Below are 19,057 nucleotides of genomic sequence, written 5' to 3'. Positions count from 1 at the left end.
AGGCGTTTTCTGGTTTAGAGGCTTAGATCGTCGCGAAGATCGACGCTCTTCAGAAAATACGACGCTTCGTTGGCGAACGTCAGTTCGCCTAAGTTTTTTTTTATTGTTTAGATGGGTGGACGAGCTCACAGCCCACCTGGTGTTAAGTGGTTACTGGAGCCCATAGACATCTACAACGTAAATGTGCCACCCACCTTGAGATATAAGTCCTAAGGTCTCAAGTATAGTTACAACGGCTGCCCCACCCTTCAAACCGAAACGCAATACTGCTTCACGGCAGAAATAGACAGGGTGGTGGTACCTACCCGTGCGGACTCACAAAAGGTCCTACCACCAGTAACATGTCACTATGACGTACATTTTTTAAAGGGTCACTTTATTACGAATGGACAGTTTACTCCACTTGCAGATTATGGGGTAAAGTCTGCGAGAATAAGTGCGGCGCGGTGACGAACACATTTTATGTGACGACAAAAAGTCAGGACTCCCAGATATTGTTCCAAAGCCGAACGTGATCGAGCGAAAGAGGGTGATAAATAAATAAATAAATAAATCAAGAGATTAAGCCTACTATGATAAGCACAACATTTCTACATTTCGTTTAGCATAAAAATGCCCTTTGACCACAGGCGGCTGTATCCATGGTGCAGGGTGTACGATACCAAAAAAAAAAGGTTGAGGTTACATTGCTGACAGGCGAAACGGTATTAGGGAGTGCCGGCTTCGACACGCTTTTGTCGTTGTCCAATAAAAAAAACGGTACCCTAATCAACTCTGAATAAATGAAACCAGATTACAAACAGTGAATAAAATTTAATATTAATGTAGTTGTATGTAATGTCGTGCCGCATATTTTTATAAAGTACCTATTTTAAAACTATCATAAACTTTCTTACCGAATAACAAACACTTTTTACAAAAAAAAATACCTTGTTCGTTTGGTTCAATGCACACACATTAATAATCATTAATAGTCTTAGTTCTTTAAATAAATTACTGTAAAAATTTAAACACAATCGACAGTACCTTCAAGCCGCGCCAATAAAGAAACAAATCTAATGGCAGCGGCGATCATGCGCTCTCACTCCAAACTATTTCTACCTTTAGTCGCACACGGCGCGTACTGCATGCAAAAAAATATCAGTTCTGACCTTAAAGTAAGATTCTAAATAACCTAAGTTCTGACTTTGTTCTCACACTGTCTCGACGCGCTCTGTTTTCTCTCAAATTCTGTTGTTATTTGTTGTATTTGTTCGTTATTTCGTTGTTATTTTATATTTTGTTGTTTTTGTTAGGGCACCAAAGTAAAGTAAAGTACATTCTTATTTGTTTTTTATATTTTTTTACAATAAACAACTTTTTCTTTCTATCTTTCTATTTATTTGTTGACCCTACCATCTGTTAGTCAGTGCAGGTACATAGACGCCGTTTTCTGTTCGTTTCTTTATTGGCGCGGCTTACAACTATCATCAGAACTATCGAAATGTATGAAACAAAGAACAATTTCACCTTCTTTTTTTATGATCATCTTATTAATCTAAGCCCCATATGTTTCAACACCAGAATATTTTTCTAAGCACCGCTCTTATCAGTTTTACTATAATATTAGGTAAAAGTCTAGATATTGATTTAGGTGAAGACATCGCCTAACGTGATATTTTATTTAATAAAAAATTATTATATAAGCGTGCATGACGCAACTTGTAGATCCTTCAAGGAAAAATATTTCCTTGAGAAACACGCAATTTAAACAAATAAACATATTATTTCAATAATACACTTATTTTATTTTCTCTGTGCGTTAAGAACGTGCTTAAAATCATGTCACTCTAAAATGAGGTTTAGGGAAATTTCTGATTTTATAATAGAGCGCTAAATCAATTAAAATTAGAATTTTTTTACTGCTTCCTATTTTTGTTTTAATATCTTCGATAGTCGAAGATGGTTTGTATTTATCCATTGAAATGCAATAAGCTTGGCAATGTCAATTATAAACGAGAAAATTAACAAGTTAGTACCTACATATCCTGCGAAATATTATGAACAAGCCTAATTAAACAAAACAGGAGTCGTAAATCAGAATCGGATTAATCCGAACGCAGACGGATCGAAGTAAAAGCCTTTGACAATGAATGTTCAATTAAGTGTTCAAAAATAGTTTTTGTCACTTTTAAGATCATTTCAACATGTATTTCTTATATAGTGGACGTATTCTTCCACTGCACTAGATAAAAGCCCACTGTTTCTCGTCGGATCTTCTCAGTGGGTCACGATTTCGATCCGGTGGTAGATTCTGCGAAGCACTGGTCTTACTAGAGCTAGTGTTAGCAAATTCTCTCAGATCGAGTCCGTGAGCTCACCTACCATTCCGGGCGTAGCTGGAATAGCCTCTTACGCTACCAGCGAATAGGTAGGAGAAAAAAGTAGATTAAGCTATGTTTTTTATATTCATTTCATTTACTACAACGTTGTTCTTTTTGGTGTTTCTTGATGGATTCGAGGTTTAGATCAGCCTTTCCCAAAGTGGGCGATAACGCCCCCTTGTGGGCGCTGCAGGCCTAAAGGGGGGCTGTAAGAGACCCAGAAAAAAGTGGGGGCGGTGTGCCTCTATACATATATGGGATTTATATATATGGGAGACGATTTGTAATTTTATCTAGGAGGACTCTTAGACACCGAGAGCTCTGGCTATAGTGGTTTTTAAGTACGTGAAAAAATAGGGGCGATATAAAATAATTTATTCTCAAAGTGGGCAGTAGACAGAATAAGTTTGGGAGCCCCTGGTTTAGATCGTTGTGGAGATCGACGCTTCGACGCCGAACACAATTTTTTTTTTCTCCTACTAATGCTGATAGCCTTGAGAGGCTATTTCAGCTTCACTCTAACGTTTGTAGGTGAGTTCACGAGGCTCAAACCGGAGAGTTGCTAACACTGACCCTAGCAAGAGCAGTGCTTCGCAGAATCTACCACCGGATCGGAAACGCGACCCACTGAGAAGATCCGGCGAGAAACTCAGTGGGTTGTGTCTATGGGTTAATTCACTCGTCAAGCCCTTCGTCGCAAGCGACGGGTTCGACGAGGACGGTGACCGGTGCTTGTGGTGCCTAAAAGCACCGTTAATGGATCAGGAGGATCCGTAATGACGTGCTTAGGGCGACGTCGATGGTTTACCATTCGGTTTACAGGGTCGGGTATGTAGTTTCCAGCGGCCACGACAAGAGGGTTCTTAAGTCGTGCCGCCTTCTCAAAGTGGCTGCGAACACCAAGCTCAACTGCGAGCTTATATATAGTTGTACATCATGTACTGGATAATCATTTATTAATAATTCAAAATGTTAGGTACCTAACGAGTGCAAAAATGATAATCTTGTCATTAATATCATTGTATTTATAAACTAGACGCTTTGTACCTTTATACCTACACTAAATGTTCGTGAATTCAATTCCGAATTCCCTGGCATACTGGTATTTAGCTTCATTGAATATAAGAAATTGGGCAAAAAATTTGACTGCGGTTACGAAATGTTTATAGGTATTTATAAGTTCCGTAAATCTGCTTAAAGAAAAAACAGCTGTTTGTTGGAAAATTATCCTTATGCTGTTCCCCAATTTTAAAAACAGTATGGTTGCCCGTCTATCTGTGACAACTACAAAAACCTTGACATTAGGCTGAATTTCGGTGTGCTAAAGAATAAAATTTGCCAAATGGGTATTGGTCAGGTATGATATTAGACTAGGTATATTTATTAGGTATTCTATATGCACTTACTTATACATAACCTTAAATTACATAAATTGATCTACTTTAACTTTAGTTTCTTAACACAAATACTATTCACAACCTTTATTCATTATTATCTTTCGATTTGGCCATCACAACTTGCTACCTCGCACAAAAGTTTCTAGGTGGTAAAATAATGAATTTAATGTGCTGCTTACATTATATTTAAATTAATAGTAACTTTATCACAAAAATTATCCTCGCTTGTTCCTTTAAGGCTCCTCAAAAGCGTTTTTTTGAAACTGTTTTGAAATAGTTTGTAACACTGGTCACACTGATTTGAGTCACGTTGAATGCAGGGCCGCACTCGGTGGCGCGGCGGTGGCGCTAGAGCCTGGTGGAGAGGCCGGCGGGAGGCGCGCGGGTGGGGGGCGCGTGGCGGGGGCGGCCCCCGCGGTCCGACGCGAGCCGCACGCAGTAGTCCGGCACTAGCGTCGCGATCACAACCACCAAGTTTAGAAATGCGAACGCAGGAGATGTTAGTAAACGAATGTACGTCCCTAGCACGTCACCGTCGATTTGTCTGTAAAAATATTTATTGGATTAGTTTTTTAATCTGTATTGAAAAATCAACATAATGGTCTTGCTTTTATGTACATATTTCTTCAAACGATTATTTACAGTAATTGTAGGAGCTATATACCTGTATCGACGATGGACTTGCTCAAAGCTTAAACTTTAAATTACTTTTTATTGGTCGCAGTAAAGTACAAACATTGCAGTAAAATCGTATAATGTCAACGCGTTACCTGCTATAAAGTTAATAGATTTTTAGCTAGAATGAAGAGCACAAATAAAACTTAAACACAGTACGGTCAGGCCTTTTCCGTCTCAAAACCGGTCACCGTCATTTAACAGTAAATTACATTAAATAACAGTAAATTAATCCATAGACACAGCCCATTGAGTTTCTCGGCGGATCTTCTCAGTGGGTCGCGTTTCCGATCCGGTGGTAGATTCTGCGAAGCACTGCTCTTGCTAGGGCCAGTGTTAGCAACACCTCCGATTTGAGCCCCGAGAGCTCACCTATACGCTAGAGCAACGTTAATATAGCCTCTCCAGGCTATCAGAATAGGTAGGAAAAAGTCTCAAACTGAAATGTATTAGCTTAACCGGGTAAATAGCTTCTGTGCTGGAGCGAAAACATAAATTTTGCGTTCTTAACTAACGTATAGATACAGCATAGTACAGTGTGATTACTGCGAGTTTTTTAACGTTCTCAAGATTCTCAAAATGTATGATTCTCTCTTCTCTCTCTCAAGATTTTAAAGTTCTCAAGATTTTCTCTTCAAAAGTAATTTAAATTTGTATGCAGTTGGAACAGCGCCCCTAGCGGAAAATGTAGGCAAACGTTCCAACTCTATACAAATTTGATTTAACTTTTACGCTATCGAGAACGTTAAAAAACTCGCACTAAGCACACAGTTAACAACAACAACTTACAGATAGACGAGCGAGTAGATCGTGTTGAAGACGAGGTAGCTGAATAAGGAGAGCAGGGTGGAGGCGACGAACACGAGCGTGTGGTAGCGCGCCTGCAGCCACAGCTTGAGACTCACGGTGACCATCGTGAGGTGGAATAGCGCAGCGCCGTACGACCTGACGACCACACGTCTTAGAAACATATCTATATGATAGAGATTTTGATAACTGCCTAAAATCACTTTTGTTTTTATTGTTTAGTTGGGTAGACGGCTCATGTTAAGTAGTTACCAGAGCCCATAGACATCTATAAAGTAAATGCCGCTACCTACCCTCAAACATGAGTTACAAGGTCTCAGTTTTAACAGTACAACGGCTGCCCCACCCTTCGAACCGAAACGCATTACTGCTTCACGGCAGAAATAGGCAGGGTGGTGGTACCTACCAGTCAAATCTTTATGCCACGTAAAGCTCATAACCAATTCTAAAACTAGATTCCTTCTTAAAATTATACCCGGAGCTTGAATCATGTAAATTTTTAACAAAACTAATATAATACAGAAGAAAGTTTGGTATTTATGATATCCCGTATGAGAGGCGCGCACGGACCCATTAGGCCAAGAGTGGGATAATTTAGGCAACCTTTATTTTGTTACGCCACGCTCCGGATCTATTCCTGTGTCGCACTAGAATCTGATCAATAGCTCACCACAAGTCGACAGTGTTCCCGTCGAGATTAATGACGGGCACGACGAATATCAGATACGTGAACATGTAAATGACAACAGAGTGGTACACGGCCGAGAGGCACCACACCCCGAAGTTAGACCACGTCATCAGCTTGTTCTTCGTGATGCTTCTGTACAGTGTCGGGTTTCTGAAACAAAACGTTGCATATTAGCCGGCTCGAATGTCGGGGGTTTTAAACGAAAGCTTAGTTAGGAATACATTTTAAGAGCCTGTTGTACTTCCATAGGTTTCCGTGACTTCCGAGCCCACGGAAACTGTAAGGTATTCGAAACGTTAGTAATAATATATACCCGATCCTGTAGACCGAATGGTAAACAGTCGACTCCGCCTTAAATTCGTCATTACAGATCCTCCCGATCCCGATTTTAGGTACCACAAGTACCGGTCACCGTCCTCGTCGACGAGTGAATTAGCCCATAGACACAACCCACTGAGTTTGGCGCCGGATCTTCTCAGTGGGTCGCGTTTCCGATCCGGTGGTAGATTCTGCGAAGCACTGCTCTTGCTAGGGCCAGTACAACACTCCCGGTTTGAGCTCCGTGAGCTCACCCACACGTCAAGGAGAAGCTGAAATAGCCTCTCAAGGCTATCAGCATAGGTAGGGAAAAAAAGTAATAGTATAATGACAGTAACAAAACTTAAAAAGTAGTTTTAAATATAAGAACCCGTGTTATTCCACAACTTTTTATTGTGCTATTATTATCAAGCAAATGCCGGAGTCCTCACATATGCCAACGTGAAAGCCGCCACCCATCTTGAGATATAGAAGTCTTAATTGTGCGAGTATAGCGCAATGTCTGTCCCACTGTATAAAAACAGAACGCATGACTGTTTGGCGGGAATAGACTGCGTTGTAGTACCAGCCCATCTCTCTCTTCTTCAGCCTTTGTTCACCCAAAGCTAAGTCTAGGTTCTATGCGTTCCATTATTTCGGTCTCTTGCTTTTCGAATCCAGTCCTTACCTAACATAAGTCCCTAGGCCTTAAATACCCCTGAAACAACTGGACTCCCCAACCGGAAATGACAAGTATAGCGTTGTGACGGTAGTCATCAGAGTAAACAAGATATTTGACAGGTGTCTGAATCTCGCTTGCGACCTTTTTAAGATAATCTTGCATATATACGAGTATACAAGTTCCGAACAACAACATTCGGACCGTCGGTCTACCGAGCAATATCAACCGCTCGGTGGAAGAGTGGAAGATCTTTCCTTTCGTCGTCTACTCCCACAGCGTTTTAATCTCAATAACCTTCACGCACAGGCCCATGCGGACTTACAAAGCACTACCATGCACTCACGATTATCACGTACAAAATAGCCATTTTAATTTTTATTCATTTATGAGTATTCCATAATCGTGGAAGTCGTTTGTGAACACGTGTTAGAGAGTTATATTTGGAGAAATAGAAGTTCGCAGGTTTTGATTTCTATATTACTCGACACAAGTGCAGCGGGCCTCTCACTCATTAGATCACACATTTTTAGTGTGGTAGAGATTCGCCAGAGATCGCATACACACTTATTTCTTAAAATCTTGTCTTGAGAGGTTATTTCAGTGTAACCTTAATAAGTAGATGAGCTCACGGGGCTCAACCGGAGTGTTGCTAACACTGGCCCTAGCAAGAGCAGTGCTCCGCAGAATCTACCACCGAATCGGAAACGCAACCCACTGAGAAGGTCCGGCGAGAAACTCAGTGGCCTGTGTCTAAGGGCTAATTTACTCGCCGAGCCCTTCGTCGCAAGCGACGGGTTCGACTAGAACGATGACCGGTGCTTGTAGTGCCTAAAATCACCGTTAGTGGATCTGTTTTCCATTCTGTCCACAGAATCGGGATGTTCTCTACTCGTTAATGCTATTAACCATGAACCACAGCCAATGTCGTTCCTATAAAGACGCACTAACTTGAGCAGCATGTCGGCCGGCCAGCGCTGCTCCGTCACCGACAGGATGAGGCAGGGCAGCGACGTGAACAGCAGGTTGAACAGCGTCAGGTACATCGAGTCGTATACCGATTGTGTCGAAAAGGCCGTTTGGATTTGAAACGCGAACTGTAACCGAAAAAAACGTAACGTGAACGTAAAGTATTTACTACCCAACGTCAGTGTGCTTAGTGCGAGTTTTTTAACGTGCTCGATAGCGTAAAGCTCGCGTTAGCTCATATTTGTATGGAATGGGATCGTTTGCGTACGTTTGCCGCTAGGGGCGCTGTTCCAACTGCATACAAAATTGGGTTAACTTTAACGCTATCGAGAACGTTAAGAAACTCGCACAAAGCACACAGAGCTAAAGCGTCATCTCATTGCGTTGCCTGTTTCTGCCGTGAAGCAGTAAAGCGTTTCGGTTTGAAGGGTGGGGCAGCCGTTGTAACTATACTGAGACCTTAGAACTTATATCTCAAGGTGGGTGGCGGCATTTACGTTGTAGATGTCTATGGGCTCCAGTAACCACTTAGCACCAAGTGGGCTATGAGCACCTAAGCACCTAATTAAGCAAGAAAAAGAAATCATTGATTGTTTAAAAATTCAATAGCAAGCATCGAATATATTCTTAAAGTGGTTTTTAAGTTAAATAAAAAAATAACTTTTATTTTATAATACCATAGGTTCATAATGTGTTAATATTACAAATAACATTTGAACTGTGTTATTTTAATTTAATTAAATCAAATCCGGCCCTGGCAGCCCCATCAAGCAGCATATAGAACAGGCAACTTGATTAACCTACCCAAGGTCAATCCATCAAACTTTTTTGCTAATCCCATCTAATAATGTAATCTTTTAACTATTGTTTCTTCTTTTATTTATTGTTCAAATCAAGTAATCAGGGATTCCTAAATAAGTGAATTTTGTTTATTTTACACAACAAGGCCACTTATCCATATTACATTTATGTTGTACTTTCTGCGAGTTCTCGAGTTAATATATCATCACGATGAACTTAATAACAACGACAACATTCCATATAATGTAATTATTTAATTTAATGTTTTACCACTACAATTTAATCCAAAAGATAGCACTTACCATTATATTACCTAAGACTAGATTTTTGTAGAAGAAGTAGTGTATGAGCGTCGCCAGCCGCTGATAGTACCAATGTCCCAACACGAGTAAAAACTTTTTTATCATTGAAAATTTTGTTATGGCGAAATCTGCGGATCTGTGAACGAACCAAAATCTTCGATTGTAGATTTTTTATTTATCTTATATCAGCTTTCAACGAGCAATTCTTATATAATATATATATATATATATAAATGAATTGCTGTTCATTAGTCTCGCTAAAACTCGAGAACGGCTGGACCGATTTGGCTAATTTTGGTCTTGAATTATTTGTGGAGGTCCAGAGAAGGTTTAAAAGGTTAAATAAATATGAAAATGTTCGGAATTAAATAAAAATAACCATTTTGTTTTTCCTTTGATGTGTCTCCCGTCGGACGGATTCCTTTTGTTTATTTTAAGTGTATTTTATACAAAAGTTTAGGTCTTTTGTTTATCGATTGAGGCACTACGAAGTCTGCCGAGTCAGCTAGTATATATATATAATCTGAATCTCGGAAACGGCTCCAACGATTTTCATAAAATTTAGTATACAGGAGATTTCGAGGGCGATAAATCGAGCTATATAGCTACGTTATATTTTCAGAAAATGTAGTTTTATTCATGTTTTCAATAATCAACTTTATCGATAATTTGGTTTTTTTTTTTTAAATAGGTAACCAGTTCATATTTTTTTATTATTCTGTCAGTAAGATTGAAAAATAATATTCATATTTCATCATTTTATCAATATGGAATTCTTATTTAAACATAATTTCTAAAAAACACAATTTCTCAAAAAAAAAACCGATCAAAGCTCGGTCATTATCTAATTTTCACTTATACATAACTCGGTCTCGGCAGAAACATATCGATAACACAAATGTGGTTATTATTTAAAATTTCCAAAAAATTCGTTCGATATAACAAAGATAAGTGTGTCAGTTTTTATTTTATTTCATTATTATTGCTACAACGTATGAACTAGCTGACGCTGATCTGGTGTTCAGTGGTCACTAGGGTCCATGGACATCATAACGTGCATGTCGTCTTGAGACTTGAAATCTATGTCACAATGTATTAGTATAGGGATTATACAAATTTAATTTTTTTCGGGCTTCATATTTATCACGCGATGTTATTCCTTCACCGAGGAAGTCATTTCTCTACATTTGTTAAGTACGTATTTAATCAAGAAAATTCGGCGGGATTCGAACCCCGGCACAGTCGACATTACTCGATACGAATGCCCCGGGCGTCTTATCCTTTAGGCCACCCAGCCAATCTTATGTTATATATCTACGATTCAATCCGTTTAATCCCGTGTACATAAGCTGACGACTATAAATAAATATGTACGAAACATGTGAAGCCATAGCTGTTTTAACAGTCACTGTAAGTTTGCTGTTACCTCGCGGCCTGATGACCCTCTCTTCCGAATATACCGAAGCCGACGTGCGCCTCTTGTATCATAGAGATGTCATTAGCGCCGTCGCCTATAGCGGCCGTGATCGGATGCTGCGGACTGCTCTTTATAAGTCTCACTATCTGAAATTTGAACATCTGATGAACGTTGGTGGTCTACTGTAATCATCCACTTTTTAATTGAATCACCATTGTATCGCGTCGCATTGTGTGCATAGGACAATCGTGTATCAAAAATATATCATAAGATATCGAAGGTAGCAAAATGAATATTGTGATAGATCAATATGACCACTATAGTAGGATAACGTTAAGAGTGTTCAGAAATTCATGTAATAAAATTTTCGCATGTTTTTTATTCGCTAATGAATTGAGAGCGTAAATTATGATTTGCGTAACTTACAAAATTTATCTTTTTATTTTTATTTATTTATATTGATGCACAAAACAAATTACAACCATAGAAATTATAAGTTTTTAATATTTAACATAAATAACAATCTGGATTGCAATTCTAAACAGGTGCATACAGAAAAAAATTAACAACTGAATAGATGCCTAAATACCTTGTGTGTATATATGTTACGGTAAATGTACACTCTTGGAAAATGTACACTTTTACCCGCAAATATGCACATTTGCCAAAAAGTTAGATATATGTGAACTGAATATAGTGTAGGTATATTATGTACATTTCCCGGCAAATGTGTACTCTTGCCTTCACTTTTGGTAAATGTATACTCCTACGGTCATGTTTTAAGAAAAGTTGGAATACAAATAAATTTATAATGTTGTTGCAATAAAAAATATTTATTTAAATAAACATAATACAAAAGGCTTTAATAACGAAAATTATTTTAATAAAAAAATGCCATTTACATTTTTTTGTTAAAAAATTAAAAAATATTTCACGAACAAAATATCTCTTTACATATTATATAATATAATATGGTAGGTTAGGTTAAGTTAGGCTGTAGTTGTGTGCGCAAGCGCATGCGCACCACATTACTAGCACTTGCGATTTCGTATTTTGTATGCCCTGCTCACATTTACCAAAACGACATGGTCATTGTGAATGCAATGTACATTTCCGTTCTTTGAAATGGTAAATGTTAGTTGAATTTTTTTTTTTTTTTTTTTATTGCCCTTGTAGGCAGACGAGCATACGGCCCACCTGATGGTGAGTGGTTACCGTCGCCCATGGACTTCAGCAATGCCAGGGGCAGAGCCAAGCCGCTGCCTACCGCTTAATACTCTCCACAAGCCTCGTTTGAAGAAGGACATGTCATAGCGCTCGGGAAACACCGTGGAGGGGAGCTCATTCCATAGCCGGATGGTACGTGGCAGAAAAGACCTCTGGAAACGCACTGTCGATGACCGCAGTGGCTCCAGGTAGTATGGATGAACTCTACTCCGGTGGCGGGCGGTGCGATGGTAAAAACGAGATGCCGGTATCATCTCGAACAATTCCTCAGAGCACTCCCCATGGAACATTCGGTACAAAATACAGAGGGAACCGAAGTCCCTCCGCAGACCCAAAGGTTCCAAACGATTCGCGAGATTGGGATTATCGACGATTCGAACGGCCCTCCTCTGTATGGAGTCAAATGGAAGAAGCTGGTATTTGGGAGCCCCGGCCCAGAGATGGGAACAGTACTCCACGCGAGGCCGGACTTGTGCTTTATAAAGCAAAAGTCTTTGTCCAGGCGTGAAATACCGCTTCGCTCTGTTGAGGACTCCCAGCATTTTGGACGCCAACTTGGCTTTGCCTTCCAAATGACTCCGAAATTGGACATCACTCGAAATGTCGACCCCAAGTATCCCGATGCTCGCGGAAGGTTGCAGGGATACTCCTTGGAATTGCGGCGCCATGACAAAGGGGTCCTTCTTCGCAGTGAACGCGCAAACTTGTGTCTTCAACGGGTTGAATTGAACTAAGTTCGATTCACCCCACTCGGAGACTCGCCCCAGAGAGTTCTCCACTTCAGACACAAGTTTTGATCGTCTCTCTTGCACCACGCTCCGAGAAAGACTCTGATGGCCGATATATCGCGCATCCCCCGTGCTGTCATCCGCATAGCAATGCATGCCATCAATAGACAGCATGTCATTGATATACAGGATGAAAAGCGTGGGGGAGAGCACCGAACCTTGTGGAACGCCAGCATTAATGGTCATGGTATCAGAACAATCACCGTCTACAACGACCGTGATGCTCCGCCCATCCAGAAAGCTAGCGATCCACTTGCAGAGACCCTCGGGGATTCCGTAAGATGGTAGCTTCGACAGAAGCGCCTTATGCCAGACCCTGTCGAAGGCCTTCGCGATATCAAGGCTCACAGCAAGAGCCTCGCCCTTGCTCTCCAAGGCTTCAGCCCACCTGTCAGTAAGGTATACAAGAAGATCGCCAGCTGAACGACCGTGACGGAAACCGTACTGTCGGTCACTGATCAGCTGGCGATCTTCAAGATACTTCAGGAGTTGTGTGTTTATTATTCGCTCCATCACCTTGGAAAGCAAGGAAGTTATCGCGATAGGCCTATAGCTCGATGGGTCCGACCGGTCACCCTTCTTGGGGATAGGGTGGACGTGGGCGGTCTTCCATGAAGACGGAACCCTGTTAGTGCTATAAGAGAGGCGATACAAACGCGTTAGCGCAGGCGTCAGCTCAGGGGCGCACTTTTTCAGAACCACTGCGGGGATGCCGTCTGGCCCACTCGACTTATGGACGTCCAGGAGTCGGAGCTCCCGCCTGACTGCACACTGTGTGAAGCAGATATCCGGCAGGGAGCTATCACACCGGGGGATGTTCGGTGGTGTGGCACCCCCGTCGTCCACAGTCGAGTTCGAGGCGAAGAGTTTGACCAGAAGGTCAGCCTTCTCTTTCGCGCTGTGGGCCAGAGTGTCATCGGACTTGCGCAGTGGTGGGAGACTAGACCTGCAAAAGTTTCCTTCTGCAGCTTTGGCGAGCGACCAAAAAGCACGGCTCCCAGAGGGATAGCTTTTTAGTCGCTCGCCAACTCTAGCAACGTGCTCCGACTTCGCCTTGGCAATTACCTTCTTGTAGGACCTGGAGGCGGCGTTATATTTCCGCCTTTCCTCTGAGATGTTAGGATCCCGACGCCTCCTGGCATCATCCCATGCCACGTATGCGGACCGCTTGAGGTGTGCAGCATCCCTGCTGGCATTGTTATACCAGGGTCTGCTGCGACCCCCAACGGGCACTTCAGAAGAGGGAACAAACAATTCCATCCCCTGGAGCACCACGTCTTTAAGACGGTCCGCACAGACGTCAGGATCAGCAGAGGAAAAGCAGAACCGCCCCCATGGGTAGGATGCGTAAAATTCACGCAATCCATCCCAATCTGCTGACATATACCGCCAAACTCTTCGATACCCGGTCGTCGTTCGACGACCAGGACGAGAGAGTGGTACGGCAGCACGGATAAGGCAGTGATCGGACGATCCAAGCGGAGCGTCGACCACCACACTGTATCCGGCCGGATCCGTGGTCAGCAGAAGGTCCAACAGAGAAGGCTCGTGCTCCTCGATATCTGGGACACGGGTGGGCTGTGTCACCAGCTGGGAGAAGCCGTAGGCCAAGGCGAAATCGTAGGCAGTCCGACCCGGGAGGTCAGTGGTTCTGGACCCCAACCACTCTTGGTGGTGAGCGTTAAAGTCTCCAAGAACCACCACCTCCGCAGATGGGTACTGCTCAAGCACGCGGTTAGTCCCCTCTTGCACATGCTCTATCAGAGCTGCACCTGCATCACTGCTGTGGGACCTGTACAGGCACGCGTAGACTCGGGTACAACCCCCGTGATCTACGCGCAGCCACAAGAGGGACAGGTCCCGTTGTTCGAGGCCTCGTAGACGGCGACAACAAACATCAGCCCGGACGAATACACACACCCCGGCTTTACGCAGGAAGTTGTGCTCCAATACGTAGCCGGGGTATTCAAGGTAAGAGGTATCATCCGGAGCAGATATCTGTGTCTCCGTCAGAAACAGTAGGGCAGGCTGCGCCGTCTCAAGGTGGTGGTGTACGGCGTCAAGGTTGCTATGTAGGCCCCTGACATTGCTGAAATCCACATTAAATGTGGAATAGGGGATCGCCGATATAGCCCTTTTTCTTTTTCTTATTTTCATTTTGTTTTTTGGAGAGTGGGATAAGGTGAGGTAGGATGTTCGGAGTGAAAACATGACAACACCTGAATAAAGCGCGGAACATAGTGTGCGGTCGATCACGGGTTCCGTGAGAGTCCGACGCAGGGCATGGAAGGGCCCCCAGTCCACCCTGCGTACGATCGCCGGGATCCACTCCGGTCTCCGACTCCGGCACGACGACCGCACGACAGGATTTTACACCGGTTGGCGGGACAGCTTCCCGGGGCGGAGTTTAGTAGTGACACCCGGGTTCAGGTCCCCTACTGACCGGCGGGCGGCGGCGAACACCGTTTCACTGGGTCTCCCTATACCCCTGTCAAACAATCACGTCCCGCAAGCTCGCGCGCACGTCTGATCCGCATGTTCCAGGTGTCATCAAGATTCACCCCCAACAAGGAAGAGGAAAGGAAAGGAATAAAACTGGCTCTCCAACCCACACACCGGAACACAGCTAGGCTATTTGGCGGCGGACTCAAGTTGGAGGGTGGTCGCCAGCCAGTCGGACTAGTCCTACCACCGATTATGTTTTCGGCTCCCGTTTAGCACCACCCAGGGGTCACTTGTAAGGAATCGCGGGTTAAACCTACGGAAGCGGGAAGCAATCGACCCCCTAAATGCACATTACCCAAACGAGGATGCAAATGTGCACATTTACCGGAAAATGTGTAGGTACATTTACCGGAAAATGTGTACATTTACCGGAAAATGTGTACGTTTGCCGAAATATCTACTTTTACCGTAACATAAATACATGTATATCGACATTGGTACTGGTGGTAGGACCTCTTGTGAGTCCGCGCGGGTAGGTACTACCACTCCACCTATTTCTGCCGTGAAGCAGTAATGCGTTTCGCTTTGAAGGGTGGGGCAGCCGTTGTAACTATACTTGAGACCTTAGAACTTATATCTCAAGGTGGGTGGTACATTTACGTTGTGGATGTCTTTGGGTTCCAGTAACCACTTAACACCAGGTGGGCTGTGAGCTCGTCCACACATCTAAGCGATAAAAAAAAAAGCCTAAATACCTTGTGTGTACATGTATACCGACCTTAGCCTTCTGTATGGGCGACAGTCGGCAGCACAGCACGGCGTTGCACTGCAGCGATATATCGACGAAGGCCTGCGCGGCGCCGGCGTCCAGCAGCTGCGTCATGCTGGTCCCGTCCAGCACCAGCGTGAGGTCCCGGTAGCCGGGCTCGGCGACGATCCGGCGGCACTCGTCCAGGTGGGCGAGCAGCGCGCCGGCCGACTCCACCCCGACCAGGAACATGCGCCGGTCCGTCTCCGATATGTGCGCGCACGACTGGGCCACGTTGAGCGCTGTTTCCACCTACACACAAACAAACTGCTGGTAGAACCTCGCATGAGTCCGCACGGGTAGGTACCAACACCCTGCCTTATTCTGCCGTGAAGCAGTAATGCGTTTCAGTTTGAAGGGTGGGGCAGCCGTTACAATTATACTCAGACCTTAGAACTTATATCTCAAGGTGGGTGGCGGCATTAACGTTGTAGATGTCTATGGGCTCCAGTAACCACTTAACCTACCTTTTGATAGCCTTGAGAGGCTACTTCAGCTTCACCCTAACGTGTAGGTGAGCACACGAGGCTCAAACCGGGAGCCTAGCTCTAGCAAGAGCAGTGCTTACCAGAGCAGAGTGTATGCAGAGTCTACCATCGGATCGGAACTCAGTGGGCTGTGTCTATGGATTAATTCGCTCGTCGAGCTCTTCGTCGCAAGCGACAAGTTCGGCGAGGACGGTGACCGGTATTATGACATTAGTGATAAGCCCGCCTAGAGAACTCACTAACCTTATCCCCAGTGAGCACCCAGGTTTTGATGCCAGCTCTTCGTAAGGAGGCGAGCGTGTCGGCCACGTCGTCCTGCAGACAGTCCTCGACTCCAGTGGCGCCGACTAATATCAGTTGTTGTTCTAAAACCCGGTACTGCTGGGTGAGTTGCTGCAGAGCCTCCGCGCTCTTTCCGTCTACATGCTTTATGCCTGGAGAAGGATACGTTTCTTAGAGATGATGAATTAAGCATCATACTTTCGAATCCTTAATTGTTTTGTATCGAAAGAAACATTGATTACCACAATGAGAGATTTTTCTAATGAAATATATATTTAACACAATCATGATCACGATTGACTTCCGTGGTGAAGGAATAATATCGTGTAACTAATAAACATCAAACCCGCAAAATTGTAATTTGCGTAATTACTGGTGGTAGGACCTCATGTGAGTCCGGACGGGTAGGTACCACCGCCCTGCCTATTTCTGCCGTAAAGCAGTAATGCGTTTCGGTTTGAAGGGTGGGGCAGCCGTTGTAACTACACTGAGACCTTAGAACGAATGTCTTGAGGTGCGTGACGGCATTTACGTTGTTGATATTATAGTCTCCGGTAACCACTTTACACCAGGTTATCAATAAATAAACGATAAAAAAATTTAAAAAAATACCGGATGAAAAGTTGTAGGGTAAAAGATATCATCTATTTTATTTTCATTAAAAAAAATTAATGTTACTCGTTCATAATCAAAATAACTCAGTACGTTGTATTTGAAATCTCAGACCAAGAAAATCATGTAAATAAGACAGTGAGTACTCACTTTCGGAGACTCTAGTGTATTCCTCGTCAGAAATCTCTCTGTAAGCAATAGCTAATGTCCGCAGTCCCTTCACTGCGAACGCATTGATGTCCCTGTTCACCTCCTCCACCAGAGCCGAGTCTTTGCACAGTGGAAACACAGAGCTTTCGGCTCCCTTGCAAAATAACCATATCTGAAATGATTACTAGATTAATATACTTATCTTTTATAATGGGAGGCGGAAGTCGTGTTTGATTATTAATTTAAATGTCAAGATAATAACAATCATAGTCCAAATATAATAATAATTACTTTAAAGTACAAGACTTGTGAGTTCGGATCAATATTTTACAATTGACTTGTGCCTCAAGCTTAAAGGTGGATGGCGGCGGTCACGTTGTGATTTGTATGGGCTCCGGTGACTACTTAAAGCCGATGGTCCATGAACTCGTTCACTCGTCAACGGAAAAAAGGACGATTTTCGAATGACACATTTAGTTGAACAAAGAAAAATACAGTAGTCGATAATTAAGTTACATTGCTAATGCATTTAACAGCGAACTCACCTTTCCGTCTTTATCACGAAGAATAACTGACATCCTCTTCCTCTCCGAAGTGAATTCGATGAGTTGCAATCTTTCATACATTTCCGTGTTCTCACCCACTTTCAATACGAGATTATTGCCCTCTTCGCCCAAAAACGTGACTCCCACTCTATCGGCGGCCTCCACCAATGCTTTCTCATCGGGGCTGCTGCCTTGGTAGTCCATTTTACTGCCAGCTTCTTTCAAGGCCGAGTCCCAACTGACATTGTCCAGTACGCCGTTGTTGGGATTTTTATTTTGTTTTTTCCTTCGAAAGAAGTTCATCAGTTGAGTATCTCCTCCGCCAGACAGTCGTGCGCTAAGCTTCTTCATGTCTTCACTGGAAACTTGAACCGAATGACACAGGGCGAGGATTTTGAAGAAAAATTTGATGTCTGTCTGAAATATAAGGTTATTTGTGACGGTTAAATGATGGCTACCATCAAATCAAATTTCGTTGAAAAATCACATTGAAGTACCGTATTGTAGTATTTAGTGTTTGTGTAGTAAGTAACAAACAATTCCCTCTTAGAGTAATGATGGGCAGTGGCTTGGCTTATAGTACTTAACGATAGGCAGTGGCTTGGCTTATAGTACTTAACGGTAGGCAGTGGCTTAGCTTATAGTACTTAACGGTAGGCAGTGTCTTGGCTTATAGTACTAAACGGTAGGTAGCGGCTTCGCTCTGGCCCTGGCATTGCTGGGCGATGGTAACCACTCACCATCAGTGGGGAGTATGCTCGTCTGCAATAAAAAAAATTTTTTTTGAATGTAGACTAGCACACCACCCACCCGAGTGTTCACCGATGTTCATGAACATCAGCAACATCAAGAGGATAGCTGAGCCACTGCCTTGCCTACCGCTTATTACTGTTTTTCAATGTCGTTTAACCAAGGACATCTCACAGCACTCAGGAAACATCACTGGAGGGATATTCGTTTCAGAGCTACTGTACGTAGTAATTTTTTATTTTTTTTATTGCCTAGGTTTGTGGACGAGCTCACAGCCCACCTGGTGTTAAGTGGATACTGGAGCCCATAGACATCTAGAACGTAAATGCGCCACCCACCTTGAGATATACGCTCTAAGGCTTCAGTATAGTTACAACGACTGCCCCACCCTTCAAACCGAAACGCATTACTGCTTCACGGCAGAAATAGGCGGGGTAGTGATAGCTACCCGTGCGGATTCACAAGAGGTCTTACCACCAGTAAAAATAATCTCAAACAATTTCCAAGGCACACCAAAATAAGACAGTGGGATAACTTAGAGGTTCCCAAGATCCTTGGACAAACCTA

The 19,057-nt window shown here is 43.2% G+C and overlaps 1 protein-coding gene across 2 annotated transcripts in view; it reads right to left on the bottom strand.

The window, feature by feature from the left end:
• Positions 1–798: 798 nt before the first annotated feature.
• The window catches only part of LOC101744168 (phospholipid-transporting ATPase IF), a 45,489-nt gene continuing 27,230 nt past the window's right edge, over positions 799–19,057 (bottom strand). For both annotated transcript variants that reach the window (XM_021346997.3, XM_021346998.3), the window contains 10 exons: positions 17,741–18,157; positions 17,196–17,367; positions 16,395–16,585; positions 15,634–15,915; positions 10,405–10,541; positions 8,979–9,114; positions 7,858–8,003; positions 5,913–6,080; positions 5,225–5,380; positions 799–4,304 (listed from right to left, as the gene is read on the bottom strand). In XM_021346997.3, the coding sequence (XP_021202672.3) occupies positions 4,109–4,304; positions 5,225–5,380; positions 5,913–6,080; positions 7,858–8,003; positions 8,979–9,114; positions 10,405–10,541; positions 15,634–15,915; positions 16,395–16,585; positions 17,196–17,367; positions 17,741–18,157 (2,001 nt within the window). In that variant the 3' untranslated portion in view covers positions 799–4,108. The remainder of the gene's footprint in view (positions 4,305–5,224; positions 5,381–5,912; positions 6,081–7,857; positions 8,004–8,978; positions 9,115–10,404; positions 10,542–15,633; positions 15,916–16,394; positions 16,586–17,195; positions 17,368–17,740; positions 18,158–19,057) is intronic.

Source organism: Bombyx mori, chromosome 12 (assembly GCF_030269925.1).
Source record: "Bombyx mori chromosome 12, ASM3026992v2".
In the NCBI taxonomy this organism is placed as follows: Eukaryota; Metazoa; Arthropoda; class Insecta; order Lepidoptera; family Bombycidae; genus Bombyx; species Bombyx mori.
Note: the sequence above shows the minus strand (reverse complement) of the source record. Positions and strands in the feature narration are given on the sequence as shown.